Source organism: Phascolarctos cinereus, unplaced genomic scaffold, assembly GCF_003287225.1.
Source record: "Phascolarctos cinereus isolate Bilbo 61053 unplaced genomic scaffold, phaCin_HiC Scaffold_1;HRSCAF=81, whole genome shotgun sequence".
Lineage (NCBI taxonomy): Eukaryota > Metazoa > Chordata > Mammalia > Diprotodontia > Phascolarctidae > Phascolarctos > Phascolarctos cinereus.
This window is the reverse complement of record NW_027555514.1, coordinates 20,242,570-20,268,752: the sequence shown is the minus strand read 5'-3', so window position 1 is coordinate 20,268,752 and position 26,183 is coordinate 20,242,570. Positions and strand designations below refer to the sequence as shown.

Genomic DNA, 26,183 nt, shown 5'->3' with positions numbered 1-26,183 from the left:
CATTTGGCAGGTGAGGAAACTGAGGCAGACAGTGGTTAAGTGATTTGCTCAGAGTCACATAGCTAGGAAGTGTCTGAGGCTGGATTTGAACTTAGATCTTCCCCTCATCAAGTCTAACAGTTTATGCACGGTGCCACCTCCACTGCCATGTGGTGGAAACAGTCCTAGGCAACAGGTCTGTCGCCTCTGTCACTAATAGTATTGGTGGCCAGAAAGGGAATTAATGAAGTAATTAAAGAAATGAACATTAAAAAACTAGCTTGGCAGCCTTTCTCTAGTTTGTCTTTTTGCTCTTCATCCTTTTGGACCCATCTTATTTTGTGCATTTAGGTATTGTATTTATCTAACACAATGGCTGAAGATGGGGATGTGTTACAGAATACTGGAACCACACAGAGGTATTTAGCAGCTTTCTTGACAAGCACTAGCAAAATGGAAGTGCCTCCTTGCCTACGGATTGTCAGATGATTTCTGTAGTTATAACCTTGAAAATGGTTCTTACTATTCAACCTCTTAAGAATATGTGGACAGTTTGTCCCTTTTCCCTTTTTAAAAGTACAATTCTGAAATTAAGATCATAGCTCTAGACCTGGAAGGGACTGGAGCTGCCTAATCCAATCCTTTCATCTTAAAGAAGAGGAACTTGAGATACAGAGTGCTGGCTTGGACAGCGTCACGCAGGTAATGAGTAGAAGGGCTTCCTGGGTTCTCTTTCTCAAAGTCCAATGCTCTCTCTATGGTCCTTCCTTCTCAGTATACTATATTTCCCATCCCCAAGCTTTTCTTTAAAGAATTCTAGAGAGACTGGACTTGTTTTGCTCCACCCACTTGAAAGAATTATTGGTATTCCTGCTAAACAGAAAACAAAGCAAATTACGGCCAAAGAGAAATTGATTTTCTATATTGCATTTTTCCTATTGAAATATCAATGAGGAAATTATGTAATTTTATTGTAGAGTTCTTTAAATTAAAACCTGGAATGGTATGAAGTATAGCATGCTGGGGAGGGGGGACGCAGCAGGAAGTTACAGGAAAGCAGATTGCAGGTCAACCTAAGGAAAACTTCAAAACTATTGGAGATGACTCAAAGAGAAATGGGATGCTGTGAGAGGTAGTGGGTTCCCCATCACTGGAGGTCTTCTGACATGGGTCGGGTGGCCCCTTGTTGGGTATGCTGCAGAGGGGAATCCTGATTGGATGCAGGTTGGCCCGGAGGCCTTTGAGGCCCTGTCCAGCTCTGAGTTTCTACAATTATGTGAAATACAGCAATATGTTATGGATCAAATTTTAATAGTGTTGGCATGAACCAATGTAGTTTGCAATCCCTTTGTGTAGATGGTCTTGGAGAGCTGTTCCAGCCAGAAAATTTGTCACCTTGAGGCCAACCTAGTGCTGAGCAATTCCAGATTTAGCAGACCAATCCTTGGTCTTCTGTTGGCCCATATCTGAGGCCCTCCCATTTTGGTGGAATCTGCCAGAGAGTGTGCACTGCTCTTGTGTGGCATTATGAACCCAAGCTTACCTCTGCACCCATGGAGGACTCCTGTTTGTGAAGATTTTGTCTCCTCATTATGCTCTAATCTTCTCAAGGCAGGGATTTCCCTCCCCTTTGTTTGTGTGCCCAGAGTGGTGCCTGGAACACAGTAGATGCTTAATAAATGCTTATTCACTGTGGTGGAGTTTGGTGAAAGAATAAATAAATTATGATTGTCTAAGATATTTTTACACCTTCACCCTAATAAGCAACCTTTTGGTGTTACAAAGGAACAGCTTGCAGTGGGAGAGATTTAACTGGAATCAGGCAAATCTGGGCTCAAGCTATGTGCCTGGGTCGAATAAGATACTTAACCTTTGAGGGAATAAGACAGTTCTCTAAGACTGGCATTCTTATTAACCTTTTGTGTGTCATGGACTCTTCTGGCACTCTGGAGAAGCCTATAAAATATGTAGGATTACAATGGACACCAATTATATTGAAATACAGGTATCGAAATGTAAAAAAAAGTCTACGGATGCCAGGTTAAGAACCCCTGCCCTAAGACTGTAAGGCATGGAAGTCAATCTACACAAAGGGCTTCCACACTGGGTCTTCCCTAAACAGATGAAATCACAGCTCTGGCAGACATAAACCAACATGGAGGAAAGGAGCCTGGGGAGCAGTGGGGGCTGCAGGGAGGGTGATGACCATCTTCAGATATTGGCAGGGCAGTCCTGGGCTGGTAAGGCTATGGGTGGAGTTGATGGAGATAAATTTAGGCTAGATGCCAGGAAGAACTTGCCGATGAGCACTCTCCCAAAGTAGAGTGGGCTGCCTGGGGAGGTAGTGGGTGCCCTCTCCTAGCAGGCTGGATGATCCTCTCCAGGTCTATTATGATAAGGACTGCTTTAGTGTGTGCATAGCACCTGTGGCTGCTGACATCCTGTCCCTCCATGAAGTACTGGGATTCTTCGATGCATCGCCAATTACATGGAGACTCATGCCTTTGGTCCCAGTGAGGATCAAATGAGAACAGTGGCTGTGAAGCCCCCCTACTCCTCATCATGGGTGGTCAGTAGCATTCATTTTATAACTGAAGAACTATTCCAAGCTTTTTCTCTACCACACCTCACCATCCCCCACTGATTTCAGGTAACTCAGGCACAGACCCTTATGACACACCAGCCAGCCACCCACAGAAAATCGTTGCATTTGAGAATTCTCACTCTACAAGTCTTCAAATGAACAAACCAAGATGTGTGGCGGACAACGAATATTTGTAGCTGTAAGAAATTGGTAATAGGTACTAGGTTTCCACTGTTCTTGGGATGCCTCTCCAAAGTAATTATTTCTGGCAGCCTGGGTTCCACCGGGACCACTTCGAGGAAAGGAGGACCCTGGTGATGGTTAGGCTTTGTTATTCTCCCTGCTTACTTCTCTCCAGCCAGATTTCTTTTATGCTCAGCCTGATGAGCCAGCAGAATGTGTATGGGTTCAGAGGTTTACCACTCTACAGCTGGAAGGGACCTAAGAGGTCATCTTCTTTTATATGTGAACTACTTGTCCTGGGTAGTGCAGTGGAGAGTGAAGGCCTGAAGTCAGGAAGACCTGAATTCAAATCCAGCCTCAGGTACTTACTAGTGGTGTGACCTTAGACAAGTCACTTCACCCTGTTTGCCTCAGTTTCCTTATCTGTAAAATGAGCAGGAGAAGGAAATGGCAAACCACTCCAGTATCTCTACCAAGAAAACCCCAAATGGGGTCTCAGAAAGGACTGAACAGCAATGACACCCCAAGTCTAACAAGTAGCAAGTGGCAGAGTTGGGATTCACATCCGGGTCATCTGGCTTGAAATTCAGGACTCTTTCAATGGTTCTGCCCTCCCATTGTGCTAGATTTCTCAGTTCCTCTTTTTATTTAAAGAATTCCATCATCAAAAACTCAATTTACTCATTTACATTTCAATAGGAAAAATACAATAGAAAATCAGTTTCTCATTGGGTTGAAACTCTTTCCATTTTTAGTCCAGCAGCATGTCAATAATTCTCTCAAGTGCATCAGTGAAGTAATTTTTTGGGTGGTATTTGGGGGGTGGGTGGGAAAGGAGTAGGGAATCAGTCTGGATAATTGTTTCATTTAGTTTTGCAAGAAAAAGCATTTCACCCCAGGATTCCAAGAACTAATTAATAGTCCTGAAATTTCACTGGGATGGACGTTTGCATTCTGCCCTGAACTAAATCTTTACCTTAATAGAGTAGATGATGACTAATGAGGAGTGTTTCTAGAAGTTTCACTGAGAGATGCAGGGCATTCTGTGGGAGAGAGGCCATTCATAGCGCCCAGTTATTGAGGGAGCACGCATGCAGCCAATTCTGTAAACATTGCCTGAACTTGAAGACAAAGGCCTTTTTTTCTGACCTAGCTTCCTCCCTCCTTGTCTAGACATTCTAGGAGCTGTTTCCTAGTTACATATGACCAGCACTTCAACCCCCCCAAAGGGGTTAACTTCAGCCTCCTTTCAGCAGCCTAGAGAGTGACTATTGAGGCATTAAACTCCTTATGGCTGGACTTCATTAGGACACAATTCACATCCTTCATCTATAAGTAGCCAGGAGTGTTGATAGGACTCATTGGAAGTTCAGCGCTGGTGCGATGAAAAGACTCAGCAAAGAGCTCTGGTTAAATGTGTGGACCAGTCTTAGTTCTAGAGAACAGACATGGGGGCAGGGGGAGGGACTGAGGATGCATAATGTTGCCTCTGCCTTCAGAGGAGGTCATGCTGTCTGTTGGTTTTGCTTCAAGGCAGAGTAGTGAGTGGTAATCCTGACAAGCCTCCCAGAGAGGCCTGGGATGAGGAGGATGAAAGGTATCCTCAGATAAACTGTTTAAGGGGGAAGAGGAAGACCTCATGGAGTCATAGGCTTAGAGCTGGGTGGGACTCAGAGGACATTTATCCCAATCTTCTCAGTTTGCTGAGAGAGGTTCTGTGATGGGCCAAACAGATAATTGGTAGCTGAATCCAGATTCAAACTTGGATCCTTTGATTCTAAATCTAATGCTGATTCCCATACCCACCTCATAGAGAGACTTGCACTTGGGATATAGAGCCTGGTTCAGGAGGCCCTGGTCTCCTTGGGAAACCACCTTGATATTCTGACTGAAGTTAGATTCAGAGCCCAAGACACTGTGAGGCTATGCTGTAGAGGCCACAGGCCCGGAGGGAGAAGGTGGGGAGAGGAAGCATGGGTCTCAGGGGTGGCTACTTATTTTAACTCATTTTTACCAACCAGGCATCAGGCTCAGTCATTTTTATCTACTAAAGAAATACAGATGCTGCCCTAATCCTCTAAATTACAGCATCCTGGGTCAAAGCGCCCATTGTCCCATCCTAGTTATGACTCCATGGAATGGTTTTTCCTTTGGATGAGGAAAGGTTCTATGGAGAAGGGGACACTGGGAAAATCCTGTGACTTAAGAAATGAAAGCTATCACTTAAACTTTAAAAAGTTAAGAAAATATCACAACAACAACAAAGATCCAGCAAAACTCTTGACATATTGAAAAGGATACAATCAACCAGTATGCATTTTTGAAGCACCTTCTGTATACAAGGCACTGTGTTGGAAACCAGGGATCCAAAGGAAAAATGAATCAGCCCTTGTTCTCATGGAGCTTACATTCTAATGAAAGAGACATCATACGCTTCTAGAAGTATATACAGAACATGTGCGGCATGAAGACAAGGTAAGTTGGGGGGGGAGCACTAACCCCCTTACAAAATGGTTCATGTAGAAGGTAGGATTTTGAAGCTGAGTTTTGAAGGAAATCAGGAATTCCAAGAGGTAGAAATAGGAAGGCAGTAGATTCCAGGATAGGGTAGAGCCATTGCAAAAGCATGGAGGAGATGGTGTGTAGTGTGTGAAGAACAGTGAGCATGGCTAAATCGTAGATTGTTGGCAGGGAGCTGTCCAGCAAGGGGCTACTCAGAGCCCAAAGGTTCAGAAAAAACAATTCCTTTAATAAAAACATTCAACAATTCCAGTAAAAAGGAATCCCCAAGGTGGTTAACACCACCAGCAACATTCATGAAGGTATAAAGCAGGTAAAAAGTCTCAGGCAAGGAGATTAAGAAGCAATAGGCAAGGAAGTTCCCTGGGGTCTCAGGACCTCTTTGCTGAAGTCTTAAAACAGTGTCCTATATCTTCCTTTTCCAAATCACCCACTGCTAGGTCCCAGATCTTTTGACCAGGATCTGCTGGAGCATTGCTTCCTGCCTTACAACAGCTCCTGGTGGTTGGGTGGAAGTATGGGTGCTAACTCAGGGCTCTTTGGCACCATTAGTGTCCTGGCTCACAACCAGAGATGTGTGTGAGAAGACAAGAAAAGTCTGTTCTATAATCATCCTAATAACTAACATTGGCCACAGGATTTATTTGTGGTGGAAGAGAGAGAACCATAGTTCTTCCATGAAAGTTGAAGATGCATTTCTCTGACGTCTCTAAAAGGTATCATCTCAATGATGCTGAGATTAATAGCTTTCACCCTGCCCCCCCAATCTGTCTTTCAGTATTTCCTCCTTTCCTTCTGATTGTATGTAACCTTTAAAAATAATGTCTGCCTGAAAGCTTAGATCCCATGGTGATTGACTCTATAAATACCAAGGGCATTAAACAAATAGATGTTTTTTAATTGACATTTTCATCCTCCTTGTGCCTGGGATGCACTTTTTCCTGCCTTCTATCTCTTAGAATTTCTATCTTCAAAGCCACAGTTTAGATCCCACCTTCCACATGAGGACTTTTCTCTTTCCCTCCCCCATCTTCCCAATCCTTAGAACTCAACAGTTCTTAAAATTTTTTTGTATTTGTTATCGGTGATCTGGTGATAAGCTTCTTGAGGGCAGGAATGATTGTCTTTTGAACAAAGTAGTGTTTAATCAGTCAATCAACAAACATTATTAAGAGCCTACTGGATGCTAGGCACTGTGCTAACTGCTGCATATATAAAACCAAAAATGAAACAGACCCTCGAGGAGCTTACATTCTGTTTGTAGAATTGAATTCATGGTCGTCATTTTTCCTTTTTTGCCCTCTTTGCCACCATGACAGGTGTAAGGTGGAATTTCAGAATTGCTTTCATTTGCATTTCTCTCCATGATTGCTAATTCAACTGCTCCATGCCAGTGTGCCCACCCTGCTGATCCTCTGTTGGGCTAAACCGTCAGTGTGATTTTGTGATCTGGCAAGAATCCACATTGGTGTTTAGAAACAAGGCTCCCTGGGGCAAAGCCCCATTCTCCCCATACTAGTAACAGCTTTGTGTGGATGGATAATCAGACCAGAAGGAATTATAGAGCGAGTAAATGATGCTTGGATAATGTTCTTTGCACATTAGAACATATTTTATTGCAAATAATTTTGAATATGAGCAAACGATGATCTATGAATGTGCCTCCATGGGGTCCTCCTTGTAACACTGCAGACTGTAATCTGTCTGTGCCTCTTCATCTTGGGTGACTCTTGGCCATGTCTTATGATCATTGGGAGCATCCTAGATCCAGAATTGGAAGTGACTTTAGGGGCCATCCAGCCCAACCCCTACCTTTTACACATGGGGAAACTGTGGTCCCTCGAGGCTCTAAGTGACTTGTCCAAGGTAACAAGCAGCAAAGCCAGCATTTCTACCCAGATCCTTGTATTTGGAGGATTATTCTTTCCATCATACCATCCTGCCCAGAGATTTTACATAGAGGGTCCACCCAGCATGATGAAGGTCTTCCTCTATGTCTCTTGGCATCAAGTGTGTTCCAGAGCTCTAATCACATGGTCCTTCTGTTATCCCTTCCTACCATCATGATTGTTCTACTTTGTCTATTCATGTGGCTTTTTTACCAATATCTTTAATGTTATCTATTTTTGTTATGTAAAGTTAGGTTCGTAATTCCATTCATTAAGTATTTCTTGCATGCCTGGCACATGGTAGGTGATTGCTGACTTACTGACTTCCTATTGTCATACTAGTATCAATGGAAAATTTCATTTTTAAGTTAAAAATTGGTTTTTATGCCACCAGGCCTCATTTCTTTCTTCTCTTCATTATTTATTTAATTAACAAGCATTTATTTTTTTCTTTCACCTATCTCCTCTCCCCACTGAATAGAAAAAGAAAAAGAAAATCTAGGTAACAACTAAGTGTAGTTGAACAACAACAATAACAACAAAAAATTCTCGACTGGCCATGTCCAAAAATGTTTGTCTCCTCTTCATCCTGAATTCATCCTCTCTCTGCTAGTTTCCTTATTGCTCCTCTGGATGATCATTGCATCGGTCAGTGTTCTTAAGTTCATTTGTCTTTACAGTGCTGTCATCAGTGTATAAATTGTTCTGCTTCTGCTCACTTCACACTGGATCAGCTCATACAGAGGTTTCTCAGGGTTTTTGTAAACCATTCCCTTCATCATTTCTTACAGCATTCCATGACTTTCATACACCATCATTTGTTCAGCCATCCCCCGGTTGATGGGCATCCCTGTAGTTTCTTGTTCTTTGCCATCGAAGAGAGTCCCTACAAGATTTTCCTACTTCTCTTTATCCCAGGCTCCGGTTCTGCTCTGACCTGCGGCTGACCCAGAAGGTCAGCTCCCATGATTGTCCACACCTGCTCAGCCACACACTTGTGATTTTATTCCTTTGTAATGATGCCCTCATGGACATATAGGACCCATTGGCCTTTTCCAAGAACACTCATTGAAATTGGTAACATTTCAGAAAATGATTAACACTACCCCCACGCATATTTGAGCTCAGAAAACTCCAGCCTCAATGAGAAGTTACTGTTTGAAAATAGTCACCCCCTTCAGAACATTTTCTCACAGGTTTTGGAGGTGGAGAGGAAGGGGTGAATCTGAGAGGGAGGATGGACAGGATTAGAGATTGTGTGCATTGGGGTAATGGAGATGTTGAAAATACCTTCCGGGTCTAGTGCTTGGCCATTATGAGAACCATGATGTCAGGGACAGACATGGAGATATGGAGAAGATGGCTTCAGAGCTCCCTCATGATACGGTAGAAAGAACAGTGGACCAGAAGGCAGATATTGGGTTCAAATTCCAGCTATGTTGCCCACTACTGGAGTGACTGCGGACACATCATGCGATTCCTCAAAGACTCCGTTTCTTCTTCTTTGAAATGAGGGGGTTGGCCTAGAGGATCTCCAAGGTCTGTCCCGGCTCTCAGTCTGAGATCATATATTCCTGTGATCCTAAGCATTATTCAGAAGAGCAGTCCTTTCATCCCATACATGGCTAAGTCCAGATTCATATGTCTTGGAATATGACTTCCAAATCTGACCACCTGGCCAGTTGGGGAATGGATTAGAGTGCTATGCAGCAGTGGTGGAAATTCTTTGAGTTTGTATGGCTCGAGGCCACACCCTCAAACATTGCCCCCCTCCCCTTTAAAGTCTAGGTATACACTGAGAAGCAATTACATACATACATACATACATATATATATATATATATATATATATATATATTTACACACACACATATACACATATACATACATATATATGTATAATGGATCAGTGATCTCATTGTTGTGGTGATCCTCTTTAAAGATGCAAATCACATCCCATTCATGTCTACTCTTGAAACTGCCCATTTTGTATGACTCTTGTTCATGCTCCTGGACTTTCACCAGCTGGAAAAGGACCTGGTGAGGGGAGGCAGGGGTGGCCCTTTGCTTTCTCCTGACATCAGGAAAGTTGCCCCTTCTCCTTCACCTATGACCAGCCGTCTCTTTTGATCAGACGTTGCTTCGATGACCTCCATTACTACCATTCTTTGTTACTTCTTACCTTTTTCTATATTGAAGTCTGCTTATACTTCCAGCCTACATGCGCCTTGCTGTTGCCCTCATGGTGGTCCTTCCTTTTAATTCTTTGCAGACTAGCATTCCTTGTGTCAGATGGGCAACCAAGGAAGATCTGCCTCTCTTAACTTGTTGGGGTTTTTTTAGGCAATTGGGGTTAAGTGACTCACCCAGGGTCACACAGCTAGTGAGGGTCAAGTGTTTGATCTCTCGAGTGTTTGATCGGATTTGAACTCAGGTCCTCCTGACTTCAGGGCCGGTGTTCTATGCACTGTACCACCTAGCTGTACCCTGCCTCTCTTAACTTGTAATGCCCACAGGGTCCCATGTGCACAGGTCTGTGCTGTAGCCATTATTTCTCTTTGTGATCTTGTTTGGGAGACCTCTTCAGGTCAGTCAGCTCTGATGCCTGGGCCTTCCCTTTTCACTAAGTTATTAGAGGACTGGTGATTTTCATCAGTATAGAGAATATTTGAGTTGATAAGGGAGACCAAGGCTATGGTATACTAGCTGTCTTTGTATTCACTTGGGATATGCAGAAGAAAAATGTTTCTGCCCCCAGGGAGCTTATAGTCTAACTTTTATATATGACATGCTCCCAAGTATGATACAAGGTACACTGAGCCAGGGATGGGGTTGTGATCCAGATACATTTCTCTAGGAAAATTTGAGGAGGGATAGCTCACTTTCAGTATGGGGAGGTAAAATCATGGACGGCTTCAGGAAGGAGCTGGTTTCTGAAGGAAGACAAGGCTATCAATAATGGGAGATGAGGAAGGAGCATATTATTGATATGGGGCATGCCTCGTGGCAATGTATGGAGGCAGGAGAGTTAAGGATGAGGTCAGAAAGCCCTAGCAATCCAGTTTCACTGTGATATAATTTATATGACTGGAGGGAGAGAGAGTATGAAATAATGTCTATTATACTAATGTAGGCAAGAGGTGATGAGGGCTTAACTGGTGAGTAGAAGACAGATAGGAGAAATATGGCCACTAGGTAGTATCTGAGTGAGGGAGGAAGGGGGGGAGGTAGAGATGACTCCAGGATAGGCTTAAAATCTGCATTAGGAGGATGATGGCCCATCAACAGAAATTGGGAAAATTGGTCTTGTAAAAATAGTATCATCTCCCTTTGTTTATTTTGTTCTCATTTCTGGGTCAAAGATCATCTTTTCTTGGCAGAGAAAATGGAAGCGAAGTAGTAACTGAGCAGCTTGGCCTTCTCTGTTGTCAGTCATCATCCTGTCTCTTCCAAGCAAAGGTCTTTGACCTTCTTTGACCTTCTTTTTCCTCCCAACAGAGCTTTACAAAAAGCCCTTTTTGTTGGCTGGTTTTCCTCCTCAGCCTCAGATACTTCTAAGGCTGAGCATTCCTGACACGTTTTTATAAGGCCATGTGATATTTCTGTTTTCATCTCCCATTGTGTGGCCTTGCTTATGTCTCCTGTACATTATCTTTGAAAAGTCTAAGTTGGTTCACAAGTTTGCTGGGCATCCACAGTGGTCTTTTTTATACAATTCCCTCTTTTCTTCCTCATCAGAATTGGATTTTTTTGTGTCTTCAGAATTTCCTGCCCAAGAGATTCTCATCCCTCTTGTACTGAATTTTCCTGTACAATTTTAGCCCATGAGATCCTAGCTATCTTTCCTCTGAATATTTGAAATTTGCTCTTCCAAAATCTGGGGAGGCTGGGCATGGTGGCATACTTCTGTAATTCCTGCTGCTGGGAAGGCTGAGGCTGGTGGAACTCATGAGCTTAGGGGTGATGACCTACAGTAGACTGTGCTGATTGAGTAGCCATGGTAAGTATGGAATTTGTGTGGTGAGCCATTGAGTGTAGAAGCCACCAGGGTACCCAAGGAGGGATGAGCTGGCCCAGATCAGAAACAGAACAGGAAAAAGCTCCTATGTCAATCACTGGTGATATTGGGCCTATGAGTAACCCATGTCCTTTCATCTTGAGAGAGATAGAGGTACTCAGCCTTGAGTAAGGATGGGTAAGGGAGTAAATTCTGGGATTTCTAACCTGGGTGACCAGGAGGTTGGTTTGTTCAGGTTCCAGTTCTGATACCTACTGGTTGTGTGATCCTGGGCAAGTCACTTAATATTTCAGTGGCTGAGACAACTCTCTAAAACTTTATATTGCCAAGAAGGTGACAAAAATACTACTCGGTTCTGCCCTCTTCGTCTATTTCTTCCTTCTGTCCTGGTGGTCTGTAGTATGCTTTGATGACATACTCACTTCTACTTCTACTGCCATTATCTTCATCCAAATGCTCTCCAGCATTTTTTTTCCCCTTTTGGTTCCTGAATTTTCTCACAATGCCAATCCACTTTCTCCCATTTTGCCTCTCCTGTTCTTTGTGAACAACTCCATTGACTCCCTAACTGGAAAAAAAAAAAGAATGTTTGACCACCTATGAAAGAAGATGACTTGAGGATAGATAAGGCATGATTCCAGTGAGAAAAGGGAGAGGACTATGTTCTCTTCCTGTCCTTTTCACTTTCCGTCCCTCCTGAAGGGGTTAGACATCTTCAAGTTAGAAACTCATTCTGTGCTTAAACAAAGCCTTGAGTACTGGGGCTGGGTCATGTCTCCGAGAATAAGGGTGATGCGATTCCCTGAGGAGATTAGTAAAATTTGGCTCTCACTTTCAGCTCTCCTCCCTCTAACCGGGGGCCATCACTTACAAGAGGCTCCAACCTTAGGTGGTTTCATTATTCAGTCTCACAAGAGTCCCTTCGTGGAGGATTTCAAATGCCTCGCTGTAGCCACAATTAATCTCTCGCTACTTTGGTTTATAAGGGAGAGGACAGATGGGCAGATGTATCATTTGAGCTCCAAACATTGGAGAATTTCAGAAATAATGGAATTGATGATTGGGAGCTTGCTTCATTTCTCCTTTGGCCTTTATTTGGGCAATGCTGTGGTATGGGGGAGGGAACAGAGGAGGAGGGCCTGCGTTCAAATCTGTGACTGACCACTAAATGGGGAGGCAAAGGCTTGTTCGATGTGACCATTACAGAAATAGCTCTGGTTTCAAATCCTCTGGTCCCTGCTTGGTCACGATACTCAGGGAAAAATGAACTCCTTCAGCCCCACAAACTGCTGGACACGTGTTGTCAGCATTCACCACTGCATTAAAATGGACTAAGGACATTTGGTTGTGCAGCAGGAGTCCTGATGGAATGGTCAGCAGCAGTTGAGGAGCTTATGGCAGTCTCAGCAGCTTTTCCAGAGCTAGTCCTTGGCTTAGATGCAGAGATAGTGAGTTACCATCTTCCAGGAAGGCAAAGAGGGGGCGGCTTAATTTGTACTGATCTGACCTTGTCAAGGACAGGAAAGTATAAAATGTTGATTATGTATGTAGATAAGGTATAAATAACCTACAATGTGTCACTCTTTTTTCCAAGCATACCTGAAGAAGTAGAAGTAGGAAGAGGGAACAAAATTCGTGTGTGTGTGTGTGTGTGTGTGTGTGTGTGTGTGTGTGTGCATGTGTGTGACACAGAGAGAGAGAGAGAGAGAGAGAGAGAGAGAGAGAGAGAGAGAGAGAGAGAGAGAGAACAAGCAAAGGAGCAGTCATTTTGTTGGTATAAGGGTGCCTCCCAGTGGGAAGCTCCATCCACCAATACAGATTTTGACCCATGAGGTAGCTTGGCATGGTAAAAAGAGTAAAAAGCTTGGCATGGATATGGAGTTGAAGTATCAGGGCTCAAATCCCAGCTCTACTTGGTGTTCACCTTTGGAGCTCTCCCTCAGGGCCCAATCTGGTTTATTGGCAATTCTACAAACTAGTCCACTCAGTCCGTCTACATCTACTGGTTGGCTCTAGACCCCAGACCATGCTTTAGCTTCACATCCTATCCAGCCATCCCATCATCTCCTCTGCAGTATCTGTCCCCATCCCCCTTAAACCCTGCAGAACAAAGTTCCCCTCCCTGCTCCAGTTTATCCAAATGCCACATCTTCTACTATGAGAATGTAATGTTCTTAAGGTCAGGAATTGTCTCTTTTAAAGTCTTTTTATCCCCAGAAATTAGCACAGTAACCAATGCATAGCACTGCTTAATAAATGCTCATTCATTCATGTATGTTCCGTACCACATGAATATGTTCTTCAGAGTTTATTTATAAGGGAGATAGACATCGAGGTTTGACACGCACAGGCTTTCAGATAATCAAGAATGTCAATCAAAGAAACACTCCTGAGCTCAGCAGCTCATTCAGCCATCCTAAACCATCTTAGATGTCCTGGCCAAGTCCTTGATTCCCCATGATTCTTCTCCAAGGTTTGGTTTTTAGATTATCCTTCTCCCTAGCCCAGAATGCGCCCGCCATGTTTTCCTATGAAATGATCCCCTCTCCCTTCCCTTCAGGACTGGGAATCAACCTCCTCATCGGTCCATTCAGTAATCCCATACCCCCTCAGCCAATCAAGATCCCCTGCTCAGCCTCTGGTGCGACAAGCACACAGTGTCTTTGAGGTGGAAGGGACTGAGGAGGCCACTCAGTCCCACACGAGCAAGAACGTCTTCTACAAGTCAACAAGTCAGTGAGCATTTACTAAGCACCACACAGAGGAAACAGGAGGTGGAAATCAATTCACTTAACCTCTCTAAGCATCAGTTTCCTCATCTGTAAAGGGATAATAATACTTGTACCGCCTACTTCTCAGAGTGAGGAAATTGCTTCATAAACCTTAAAGGACAGACGAAACAGAGCTGGAACTAGGATGTGCATGACTGGAGCTTCGTCTTAGGGTACTGACATCTAGGGGGTGTATGCATTTTCCCTGGAGCAGTCAGGAGGCCAGGTCCCCTCTTTTCCCACCTTGGTAGCCTCAACTAACCTGTACAATACTGGCATGGCTTTGTTTTTTCATCCCACTCAGGGCCATCCCTAACTGCCCCTTCTCCCAGTAAGTGTTACCAAGGGCCCTGCTCCTGTGACCCATCTCCTCCACTCTCCCTACACCAATTCCTTCGAGGGTGCAGGCTGGACTTTCTGGGAGGCAGGAAGGCTTCTCTGCTCTTAGTGTGACTCTGCATTCATGGTTAGATTGTCCTTTGCATTACTGTCTCCCCCCAACTGCTTTTGCACCAGCTGAGAGAATTCTAAGTTATGACTCTGTATAGATATATGTTAAATTGTTAAGATTTTGGTGGGAGGCAGTGTGGTGAGCCTTTCACTGGGATCTGGAGTCCAAAGACCTGGATTCTTGCTCCAGCTCGACAACTTCTTAAGAACCTGTGTGACCTTAGGCAAATCACCCAAAATCTCTGGGCCTCTTTCCTCCTCTGTAAAACAAGGTGGTTCCCCTCCATGATCTCTAACGTCCCAGCCTTCCTACACCATAGGGTATTAGCCCAAGATTGAAGTGATACGCAGAGGGAGGGACCAATAAGTTGTGTGCGGAAGCTGGCCAGTATAGACGTCCTCGATTGGAACACAGGGCCAGGGCAGGGGACTAGAGATCCAGGTGTGGGGAGCACTTCATTGTTGCATAACTGAAACAAAATTGAAAAAAAGATAATTTTTCTGCTTTTCACTGGTCTTTCTTTGCTCCCTCAGTTTCAGCCATATGGCAGCATGGAACCCTGCCAGCCCTGCAGGTGGGGGTTGGGACACAACCAAGTGGAGTGTTCCCACTTTCCTAGGAGATGACAGATTGCCTCTTTTTTGTCTTTTCCCTTTTGCCATTGCACTTTTGGCTGCTTCTGATGTCCACTGTCATTCTAGTATTGAACTGTTTTGTAATCATTTGTATTTATTCATTATATCTTTTCTCTATCCACTTATCCATCAATCTATTTATCTGTCTACCCAATTATCCCTCAATCCATCCATCTAACCATCAATCTAGTCATACATTTATCTATCCATCTTTTTATTCCTCTATCCATTCATCTATCTGTCTGTCTGTCTATCCATCTACCTATCCATCCATTTATCCATCTAACCATTCATCTATCAATCCATCTATATGTCTATCTATCCCTCAAACTACCTATCTATGTATCTATGTATCTATGTATCTATGTATCTATGTATCTATGTATCTATCTATCTATCTATCTATCTATCTATCTATCTATCTATCTATCTATCCATCCATGTTGTCAATCCTAATAGAATATAAGCTCCTAGAAGGAGCCTATTTCAGTTTTGTCTTTGTATCCCCAGCACCTGGCACACAGTAGGTGCCTACTAAATGCTTGTCAATAGACTGCTTGGCTTTTTTAGCCCCAAGGGTAGGTGGCATCACTTACAGCTGACTGGTCTTGATTATCCCACAATTTTGCTCCTTATCATTTGCCAGCTGGGATCTCTTCATGACCAACAGTGTACACAATTCAATACTAGTATTATTTCAGTGGATCAAATACTCTAGGGAAAAGTACTATACTGATGGCATGTTCTGTGTTTGTCTCAGCTTCATCACACCTGTGCCGCTGTCTTTTCAGGATGTCTGTGGCTCCTCCAAGCTACTGCTTTGTGGCTTTCCCCCCACGGGCTAAGGATGGGCTGGTGGTGTTTGGGAAGAACTCAGCGAGGCCCAGAGATGAAGTCCAGGAGGTTGTGTATATCGCAGCTGCCGACCACGAACCCGAAAGCAAAGTGGAGGTGAGTGACATGGGATCCACACCTTATTTTGTGGTTTGTGGCTTTTTGCCTCTCTCCCTCCCTTCCCTCTGGGCTGACTTAGCTCATACCACCATGATGGTCTTTCTGGGAAGCATGCGTGCTGGTCCCAGCTGCCACCTGGGCTTCTACTTGGTACTATTTCTCCGGCTCATGGTGTTAAAAAAAAGTAGTAGCCAATGAACACATCCGTCACTCCCATGTGTCTTGAAGAGGAATGTGAACAGATTCTCCAAGTCCTCAGGTGCAAATTTTATCAGCATCTAAGTGAAAGTTTCTGTTGTTAGTTTCAGGAGAAACAGATCTCTCTAAAGTATGTGGGACTGAGCAACAGGAGAGATTTTGATTTGAATTTTGGAGCTGGTGAAAAAATCCATCCCTGATTCAAGTGGGTTGAATCTCCAGAGGGAATAGGAGATAACTTTAGCAGACAGACACCCCTGGCTTCGGAGGAGTGGTCTTGCAGCCAGAGCAGGTAGAAGGGCGTGGCAAAGCCGTCATCTGCACCTGCTGCATTACAACAAGCTCTTGTCATTCTTAGCTTGGTGTGGGGATACCTGGGTCCCATCGCCCACACAAGGAGGCATATGGGTCATCAGTAGGGCACAGGTCAAGAGCTAGAAGGGACTTTGGAGGTCATCTCGTCCAACTCTCTCATTTTATAGGTGAAGAATGGAGAGCCAGGCAGGCTGTGACTTCCTCAAGGTCACACAGGTAGCATTTGGCAGAGCTGGGGCTTGAACTCAGGTCCTGTGACTCTCAGTCATTGACTGACTGATGGATATCCCAGTTTCTTTTAAATGGTTCTTTTAATCTTCAATTGAGTTTGAGAAAATACCATGTCCAACTCCAGGTTTTCAGTTTGGTGTGAAGCAGGGTCAAAGGCTTGTGAGTCAAATCCCCAAGGTCCAGAAGTTATACTTACTTTCCTTGTTCTCGATTTGGTGCTGTGTGCAGCAGACCCTGAAAGGTGTATTCCACACCAGGAGAAACCAAAGAGAGAAGGGCATCATTGGCCTCCCCAGTCTTCTTTTCGTGGGTTGGCATTCTTTGGCTGCTCCAGCTGGAGCCCTGGTCTACCAGCCTCTTCTCAAAAGGCTTTGGTTGGTTCTGTGGTTAGAACCTTGGAGTTAAAAGGGATCTCAGAGGCCATTTAGACAATCAATCAGTCCCCCAGCACTTATTAAGCACCTACTGTTTATAAGACCATTCACAACCAAGTGGTTTACATAAGAAATTTTTGAGACGGGTCCTTGGCAGTTTGGGAGGCTGTAGCTGGACTGACCATAGTCACAGGGAGAATGGTAAAACCTTGCTCCTGTATAATGCTTCTCCTCATTCCACGGTTTAGATAAACCACAACTTAAATCATTCCCCCTCCTCGAGCTGTATGAGGTTCCTTTTACAATTGCATACAGTAAATATTTTATATCCTATGATAAATTATCTATTCCACTGTTCCCCTGGTCTTAACCACCAGCACCGAAAAAGACTTCCACTGTTGTATGTTTTCTATAAATACTGCCCTTCATAAGCGTCATGTTAGTTTTAAAAATAATAATAACACCTAACATTTCTCTTGTCAAGTCTACAAGGATGTATTAAGCGCCTACTATGTGCCAGCCATTGAGCTAAGCACTGAGGATACAAAGACGTGCCAAACCTTCATCCGTGCCCCTGAGGGCTGCCTGTTAATGGAGAAAAAAAGCAAATAACATTGTATAAACAAGCAGTCTGTTGGAGAAGTCTCAGATGGAAGGCACTAGCATGATGGGGGACAGTGAAAAGTTTCTTTTTGCAGGTGAGGCTTTAGCTGAGGCTGAAAGGCCAGGACACTTATGGCCGGGACAGTGGAGAGAACGCTGGCTCTGAGCACAAAAGTCCTGAGTTTGGGTCCTACCTCTAATGCTGAAGACCTGCATGACCTCATCACTTAACTTTTCTGGGCCTCACTTTCCTCCTCTGTAAGATGAAGGGGTTAGACTAGAGAAAGCCCCTTCAGCCTTTCATCTGGGATCTCTTTGTATGCCGATAATTTGTCAGACCTTTTATTAGATGTCTGTAAACCTCTAAGCAAGGTAGTGCAGTGGATAGAATGCCATACCTGGAGTCAGGAAGACCTGAGTTCAAATCTGGCATCAGACACTTACTAGCTGAGTGGCCCATGTGATCTCTGTTTGACTCAGTTTCCTTACCTGTAAAATGAGGATATTAATAGCACCTATCTCCCAGTATTGTTGTGAGGATCAAATGAGATAATACTCATAAAGCAGTTAGCACAGTGCCGGGCACATAGTACACTCTATATAAATGGTAGCTGTTACTATTATGAATACATTGTTGCTCAGTCATTTTCAGTCATATCCTATCCTTCATGACCCTGTTTGGGGTTTTCTTGGCAAAGATGCTGGAGTGGTTTACTATTTCCTTCTTCAGCTTATGTTAGAGATGAGGAAACTGAGGTAAACAGGGTGAAGTGACTTGCCCAGGGTCACGCAGGTAGTACATATCTGAGGCTGGACTTGAACCCAGGTCCTCCTATCTCCAAGGCCAGCACCTTTTCACTTCTCCACCTAGCTGCCCTATTATTAATATATAGTTATCAAAAACATTAAACATTATTATTGTACAGTCCTTTGGCATAAGGGAGTCCCTCCTGGGAGGACTCTATTGACCCTTGCTTTCTATACCTGGGCTTACAGTGCCCTGCTCCCCCAGTAGAGAGGTGCCTGTCAATGGGTTAAGTCCTTGTACAGGTACCCAACTTATGTCTAAGAAAAGGCTGGTAGGCTGGCCAGAGAATTGGGGGAAAACGAGCCCTCAGTGAATTCAGGTGCTGAGAATAACACATGAATCAGTTCAATACAAAGCCTTGTTGCAAGCAATGGGGAAGAAGGGGAAGAGGAGAGAGAGGTGACCCCACATATAACTCAGGCTTACACACTGACACAGTATAACTCACACACAGGTAGCTCTGTGCTCAGGAGCAGAGACACAGGTCCATTCAGCAGGCAGGAGGTGCCCCCACAGGAGGAGAGGGGCTCCCCCAAAGTGTCCTTCAGAGAGGGAGGTTCTTATACTATGACTTGGGGGCTGGCCAACTTGCATATTAGGAAGTCAGGACAATATATTATTTTGTTATCAGAGAGGAAACAAGCTGGTGGTTGACAAAGCGTTATTTGGGGAACATAGTTGTACCAACCTTCAAAAAACTGTTTTTGTCAGCATTTTTCCATGAGTATGCTTTAGAGAGCCTCCCTTAAGGGGAGTCTGTCCTGATGGCCTCAAAACCATCAGCTCTAATCTTCTTACAATGGTTTCCATTCATAAATTCTATAACCTACAGCTTTCCTATAGTGGCGATATTATGGATGTCAATATTTCAGCTTGTGATGTTGCTGGTTATGACTGGAATGACTCTGGCCACCTCGTGTCTCATTGGTTTTACAAGGAGCCGGATAGAGCTTCACCAGTGTCAGGAATAACATGCTAATAATTACTCCTCCTCCATCTCCCAGCCCAAAAATATCTCTAGGGAATGAGGGGCCTCAGCAAGAGGTGTCCAGTAGCCCCCTCCCTTGGCTGCTTCACCTTTCCCCAGTCCACAACCTTGTGTGCTCTCAAAGCCCCAGTGAGAAAATAACACAAATTCTCTGTGCAGAAGGTGGGAGATACCAGACCCTACAGTCTTCTGGGATTCTGTACGGCCTTGGATGACTCATCAATAAATCAGCCCAGATTCATAGAATGTCAGCATTGGAGATATTGGGACTTCCCTTGATAATTACCCAATGAGAGGTCATCTAGCTTTTGCTTGATAACCTCCAATAAGGACCCAAGACATCCTGGGCCACTTTGGGGTGGTACTAATTATTAGGATGTTACTCCTGGCATCAAGCCTAAAGTTGGCTCTTTGCGACTTCTACCCACAACTCCCAGGTCTTCCCTCTTAGGCCAGGCAGACCAGACCTAGTCCTTCTATGGGATAACCCTTCAAGGACTTGAAGACAGTTATTGTAGTTCTTTCCTTGAGTCTTTTCTTCTTCAGGCTAAACATGCCCAGTTCCTTCTATCAGTTCTTATAAATGGCATGAATCGGACACTCTCCAGCGGTGTCCTTCCCAGAATTTTCCACCCACCATGGTACCCAGTGCTCTGGTCTGATCAAGACAGAAAACTACCTTGCCCAGGGTGGCAATGTAACTTGTCATGGCTTTGCCCGGGGACAAAAGGCTGGGTGGTGATTCTTCACGCCCACCATGGTTTCCAAGCCCACCATCGTTTCTAAAGCACCCTGTGTCTTGTCATTGTCCCTTAGACCAAGAAGTTTGACAGGCTCTTCAGACTGTTTCATAACAGCGCCGTTGGCAGTGCCAGGATTTTCTTCACCCATCCAAGTACAGTAGGAATGACATAACGAGTGTTTTTTCATTGATTAAACAAATGTATTGTCCCGATGTCTCCATTCCCCCTTTCACTGGACAGTGCCCAGGAATACTGGCTGCTGGAATGTGTGAGGGGGAGGCCAGGGTTGTCATGAGCCCAGGGAATAATGAAGGACTTCCTCTAGAAGAATTGCCTTTTGTGTTTCTGGCTTCTGTTGGGCGCTATGACCTTTGTACATCTGATTTTTTAGCTGTTTTCAGGCTGCTTTGCTTCACTATTCTCCAGGTGTTTATGGGTTCATCTGCTGGGAGGAAACTCAAAGATAATCTTGAGTTGATCGGTCATTTTGGACATGAGGAAATTGACTCCCAGAAAGTGACTTACCCAAGGTCACACAGCTAGTCAGGGATTTTCTGAGTGATTTGTTTTTATATCGTAAGGACTTAATTGTTTGATTTTATTGCTGGCTATTAAGTTTGTAATTTTTCAAAATTACATTTATTATTTTAAAATTCCTTTCAATGGTCTCAAACATGAATATCTCAAAATAGAGAAGAAATTTAAAACACACACACACACACACACACACACACACACACACACAGAGGTGATTCTCTTGATTCCTGGTACAAGGGAAAGAATATTGGCTCTAGAGTCAGTAGACTTGGGTTCAAATCCCATCTCTGATGCTTATTACCTGTGCAAAGTTGGACAAGTCATTTTATTTCCCTTCTCCTCAGTTTCCCCATTTGTAAATTGAAGGGCATGGACCAGCCCCTCCCAACTCAAGACCCATGAGCCTCTTTCCTCACCATCTCCTACAATAGTAGACTTCCCCTATTATTTATTTCTAAAAAAACTTGAATAATTTCTCTAAAGCTTTTATAGAGAAGAAATCAATTTATCACGGCATTTCAGGGTGTGATTGTGCCCATATGTGGAAAGTAAAGTTGGGGAACAGCAACTTAGACCCAGAAACTTGTCTTGTCTTGGGGAGCTGGGTATTTCAAAGCCAATTTGCCTGAGGCTTCCAGAGCTAGAAAGGATTGCTAGGCTCAGATTGGGCCAGGCCTTTATTCCCCAACACAACAAACAGTGAAACGTGCTGGGGGAGGGGGAGAGGGCACCCATGCCTGGAGGTGAACCTTGCTGCATTGAAATGGCCCAGACATTCTTAGGGTGTGGCCTTTGGCATCCTGAGTGCTGGCTGCCTCCAGAAGCCTTGATTGGCTCCATCATTGGAGACTGGATGGGCATGGCCACAGGCTAGCTGCACAGTTGGACCAGTTTGGTGGGACTGACCTACCAGGAAGAGGCTGAAATGGAGGGCCTGTGTCCACCTTGGGAAAGATGAGGCAAAACCCAGGATTCTCCAGAAGACCTTTCCTTGTTTCCATTGGGAATGTTTTTTAGTTTATCCTGAGGCTCGGCATTGTGACTTGGGAGGCAGATTTCTTGGTCACATGTTAAGGCATTTTTAGATATTTGTTGTTGTTCAGTCATTTTCAGTCACGTCTGACTCTTTGTGATGCAATTTGGGAATTTCTTGGTAAAGATATTGTCATACTTTGCCATTTCCTTCTCCAGAGCATTTTACAGAAGAGGAAACTGAGGCAAACAGGGTAAGAGTCATACAGCTAGTAACTGTCTGAGACTAGATTTGAACTCAGGTCTCCCTGATTCCAGGCATGGCATTCTATCCACTGAGGCACTTTTAAAAATTATAAGCTTGAACACCAATGAAATGAAGAATAAAATAGATTTTCTTTTTCAATACAAATTTGAATAAGAACGTTTTCAAGATTAGAAATTCCTCCCACTTGAAAAGTTTTCATTTTCAAGGATGCTTTGCTTTGAGACTCCATTCCCACTGGGCTGCTCTGTATCAAGAATACGACAAACCGTCTTTGTGGCCTGAACCAGCAGGTGCACAAGAGTCCTAAGACAAGACAGAATTTGTGGCAACCTCCAGGGTGTCGTCCTCTCCCCTCTGCTGGGACCAGAATCCTGCAGCTGGGGACTTAGCACTGCTAGGTCTGCGTGCCGAAGCTTACTGCACTCCTCAGGGACTCTGACAAGCCTCCAGTTTGTGTTGCCTCTTCACTGGGTCCAAAAAGGCTCCTGGCCCCTCTTCCCATCCTGCCCTTGGCTGTTAATAGTGTGGGAAGACGCTATGGAACACTGAGGGAAGGACTACTCATTTTTGTGGCAGTTCTTTATATGTGTTTCTTGGTCCACACTCATATTTATGCCCTTGTGACTGAGGAGCTTTGGGGTTAGCTGAGTACACAACAAGGAAAGGGCTGCATGTGTCAGAAACTACAGACTGGGCAGGCTGGGCAGGGCCTGTGGTTGCAATGGCAAATGATGGCATAAAGAATTTGTACAATAAATAAAAGTTTAAAAGGGGAAAAAAACACCCATTAGGGATATTTTTAGTTTAATATGTGGCTGAGGCTCAGGATTGTGATCTGGGAGGCAGATTTCTTAGTCACATGTTAAAGAGTTTTTAGATAAATAATTCAACTAACTTTAAAAAATAATAAACTTAACAACCAATAAAATGAAGAATAAAAGTCCTTACAAAATAAGGAGTAAAATAACACACAAAGTTATACACATATTATAGTATATTTAACTATATATAATATATAAAGTGTAAATATATAGTTTATATAGAATGTATATTTATATATGTAGAATTATATATATAACATAGAATCATATTATATATATATAGAAAATGTGTGTATATGTATGGGTGTATATATATGTGTATACACACACATACACACACACACACACACACACATATATATACATATAAATGTATGTGTGTGTAAATATTTTAACAAGGCAGCATGGTATAATTGAAAATAGACAGATACGGTAGCAGAGGATCTTAGCTCAATTCAATTCAATTCAGCAAACATTTAATCAGCACCCACTGTGTTCCAGGCATTGCGTTAAGTGCTGGGGATATAAAAAGAGGCAAAAGACAGTCCCTGCCCTCAAGGAGCTTGTAATCTACCTCACCACTGTCATTTTCTCCCTCTGTGACCTGAGACAAGTCTTTTAACTTTCCTGGGCTTCACTTTCCTATTCTGTAAGACTGAGGGGGTGCCCTGGCCAGCTTTTGGGGTCCCTTCTAGCTCTAGGGCTGTGATGCTTGCTTTGTATCTTTTTCTGAAGTTTCTGAGGCTGCTTCAGCCTGTGTCCAGTCCAACCATCCTCCCCCCATCACATCCCTCCTCTGCTCTTTGGCTGTTTCTTCAATATCTCAAAGAGAAGGGACCAATGGGCTTCACCAGACTGCCACTGGGCTCGAGGGGCCCTGAACTCTTACCAGTTCTGACATTCTATGGTTCTGCCAAAGCTGGTCTCTCCCATCCATAATATATGCTCTTCCTCACTTCGGTCACAGAACAGACTGGGTAACTGGAATTTAGCACCTCTATGATTTCTCATGGCAAAGGGCTGTCAAATGTATCATCCATAAGAGGCATTTCCCTCCCTCCCCCACCTATTTCTGGCTTCAACCAGAGATGTCCTCTTCAATAATACCAGCCTTGCTGGACCTCATCCATGGCAGAGACTTTCCCAGCCAATTCTGCATTTAAAAAGAGCAACTCCAGACTTTTACAGGCTGTAAACAAAGCTGTCCATGATCACTGTTTTATTTCACTCCTTTGTTTGGTCTGGAACAGTGTGTCCCATTGACATCACAATTTCTGAAGGATTCTTGACCTACAGGTCATGAACTTATTTGGTTTTATTTTTTATACTTTGATATTTCATTATAATTGGTTTCCATGACAATTCTATGTATTTAAAAACACGGTTCTGAGAAGGCATCCATGGACTTCATCACACTTGATTGCCAGAGGAGGCCATGACACAAAAAGGTTGAGAACTCCTGCTTTACAAGGTGGTTTTCTTTATTTGTTTTTCTGTGTCTTTATCATCAAATCAGCATATATTGAGCACCTACTATGTGCCTGGTCTTGTGCTAGGCACTATGGGGGAATAAGAATGAAGTATTGGACTTTATTTAGCTATCACTCTTCCTAGAAGGTAAGCTTTCTGAGGGTAGGCACTGGGTATTGTTTATCTTTGTATCTCCAGCACCAAGCATGGTCAAGTTGCACATAATAGGTGGTTCATAAGTGCTTATTCAATGAGAGTTGTTGCAAACCCAATAGTGAAACAATTAATTAACCCTTAGGTTCTAAACTTGAAGGTTCTTAAGGGTAGGGAATTTCTTGACTGTCTTTTTATTTTTTTCTCCTTTTTGGTGAGGTAATCAAGGTTAAGCTACTTGCCCAGAGTCACAGAGCTAGTACGTGTCTGAGGCTGGAATTTGAACTCAGGTCCTCCTGACTCCAAGGCTGGAGCTCTATCACTGTGCCACCTAGCTGCCTGTTCTTGTTTGTCTTTGTATCCCAGGTGCTTGTCACAATGTTGTTGATTGATTAAATGCGGAAGGAAAATGGGCTTTCTCAGAAGGGAATATTTAGTGACAATTGAGATAACAGATTAAATAGAATGGGGGATGTGGAAGCCTGATTATGGGAATTTAAGAGGGGAATAGCTGGATAGGAAATGGAGATGGTTGTAGATGAGCTTTGGGAGGTCTGGAATTTAAAAGGAGAGAATTTGAATGGTAGTTTGAGTGGTCAAATCAAAGCTCGTTTTTTAAGATAAAGGAAACTGGATAACGTTTGAAAGCTGGAGAGAGAGAGAGAGAGAGAGAGAGAGAGAGAGAGAGAGAGAGAGAGAGAGAGAGACAGAGAGAGAGAGACAGAGAGAGAGACAGAGAGACAGAGAGAGAGAAGAAATGGCTCACACAGGACTCACACAGCCTTTAAGGCAGTGTGTTTCTGCAGAGTCAAAGAGCCAGCTGTGTGACTCTGGACAAGTCACTTCACCTCTATTGCCCTAGTTTTTCTCAAGAGTAAAATGGGGATAATAATAGCACCTCCCTCCCGGGGTTGTTGTGAGGATCAGATGAGATGATACCTGTAAAGTGCTGAGCACAGTGCTTGGTACATAGTAGGCGCTTAATAAATGCTTGCTTGTCTTATTCCTGTAAGATGAGAGGTTGGACTAGGTGTCTTCAGAGATCCTTTCCAGCTCTATATCTATGACTTTAAGATTCACAAAAATGAAAGATGCCAGAGATGAAGACAATCAAAGGATTCCCGAGTTAGAACTGAAAGGTTGTTTGAAACGTTCCCTTTGTTTTGCAAATAAGAGAAGTGAAGCCCAGAAAAGGGGGAGTGATTGGAGCAGTTTGCCCAAAGTCAAGCAAGTGGTTATAAGTGGCAGAGCAGAATGTGAACCCAGGTCCGCAGTGACCTAATCCAGTACTATGTCGTGAGATAAGAACGATGTGCCAGAGGAAGTGAGAAAATCCTCATGAGTTTTGTTGAGCAGGAGATGACCTTGAAGGTGACAGCAGTGAGGTCTGCCCAAGATGGGAGGGCTTTGTGGAGGGTCCTGACGACAGCCTGTGCCCCATGGGAGGGCCAGGTTGGCTCAGTGTGGACAGGGACAGCCCCAAGTCAGCTGCCCAGGGATTCGTTTGTCGGTCATAGTAACCCTGTAATGTAGATGGTTCATGATCAGGATCTATCCTCCCACTGGTGGAATTGTGGGTCCTTAGTATATTATCTTATTGTACCTAGTTTACGGCAGAAGTGCTGCAGAAAAGCATGAAGGCAGACACCTTTGGGGATGAACATCTCCATGTTTGTCCTCTGCCTAGTTCGTGGTTTGGGTGCACACAGTTGGTGCTA

At 43.8% G+C, this 26,183-nt stretch overlaps 1 protein-coding gene across 1 annotated transcript in view; it reads left to right on the top strand.

The window, feature by feature from the left end:
* SCRN1 (secernin 1) overlaps window positions 1–26,183 on the top strand; it is a 63,416-nt gene that overhangs the window by 6,618 nt on the left and 30,615 nt on the right. Inside the window, exon 2 of the mRNA XM_020993345.2 lies at window positions 15,822–15,981. Within this exon, the coding sequence (XP_020849004.1) occupies window positions 15,823–15,981 (159 nt within the window). The 5' untranslated portion in view covers window position 15,822. The remainder of the gene's footprint in view (window positions 1–15,821; window positions 15,982–26,183) is intronic.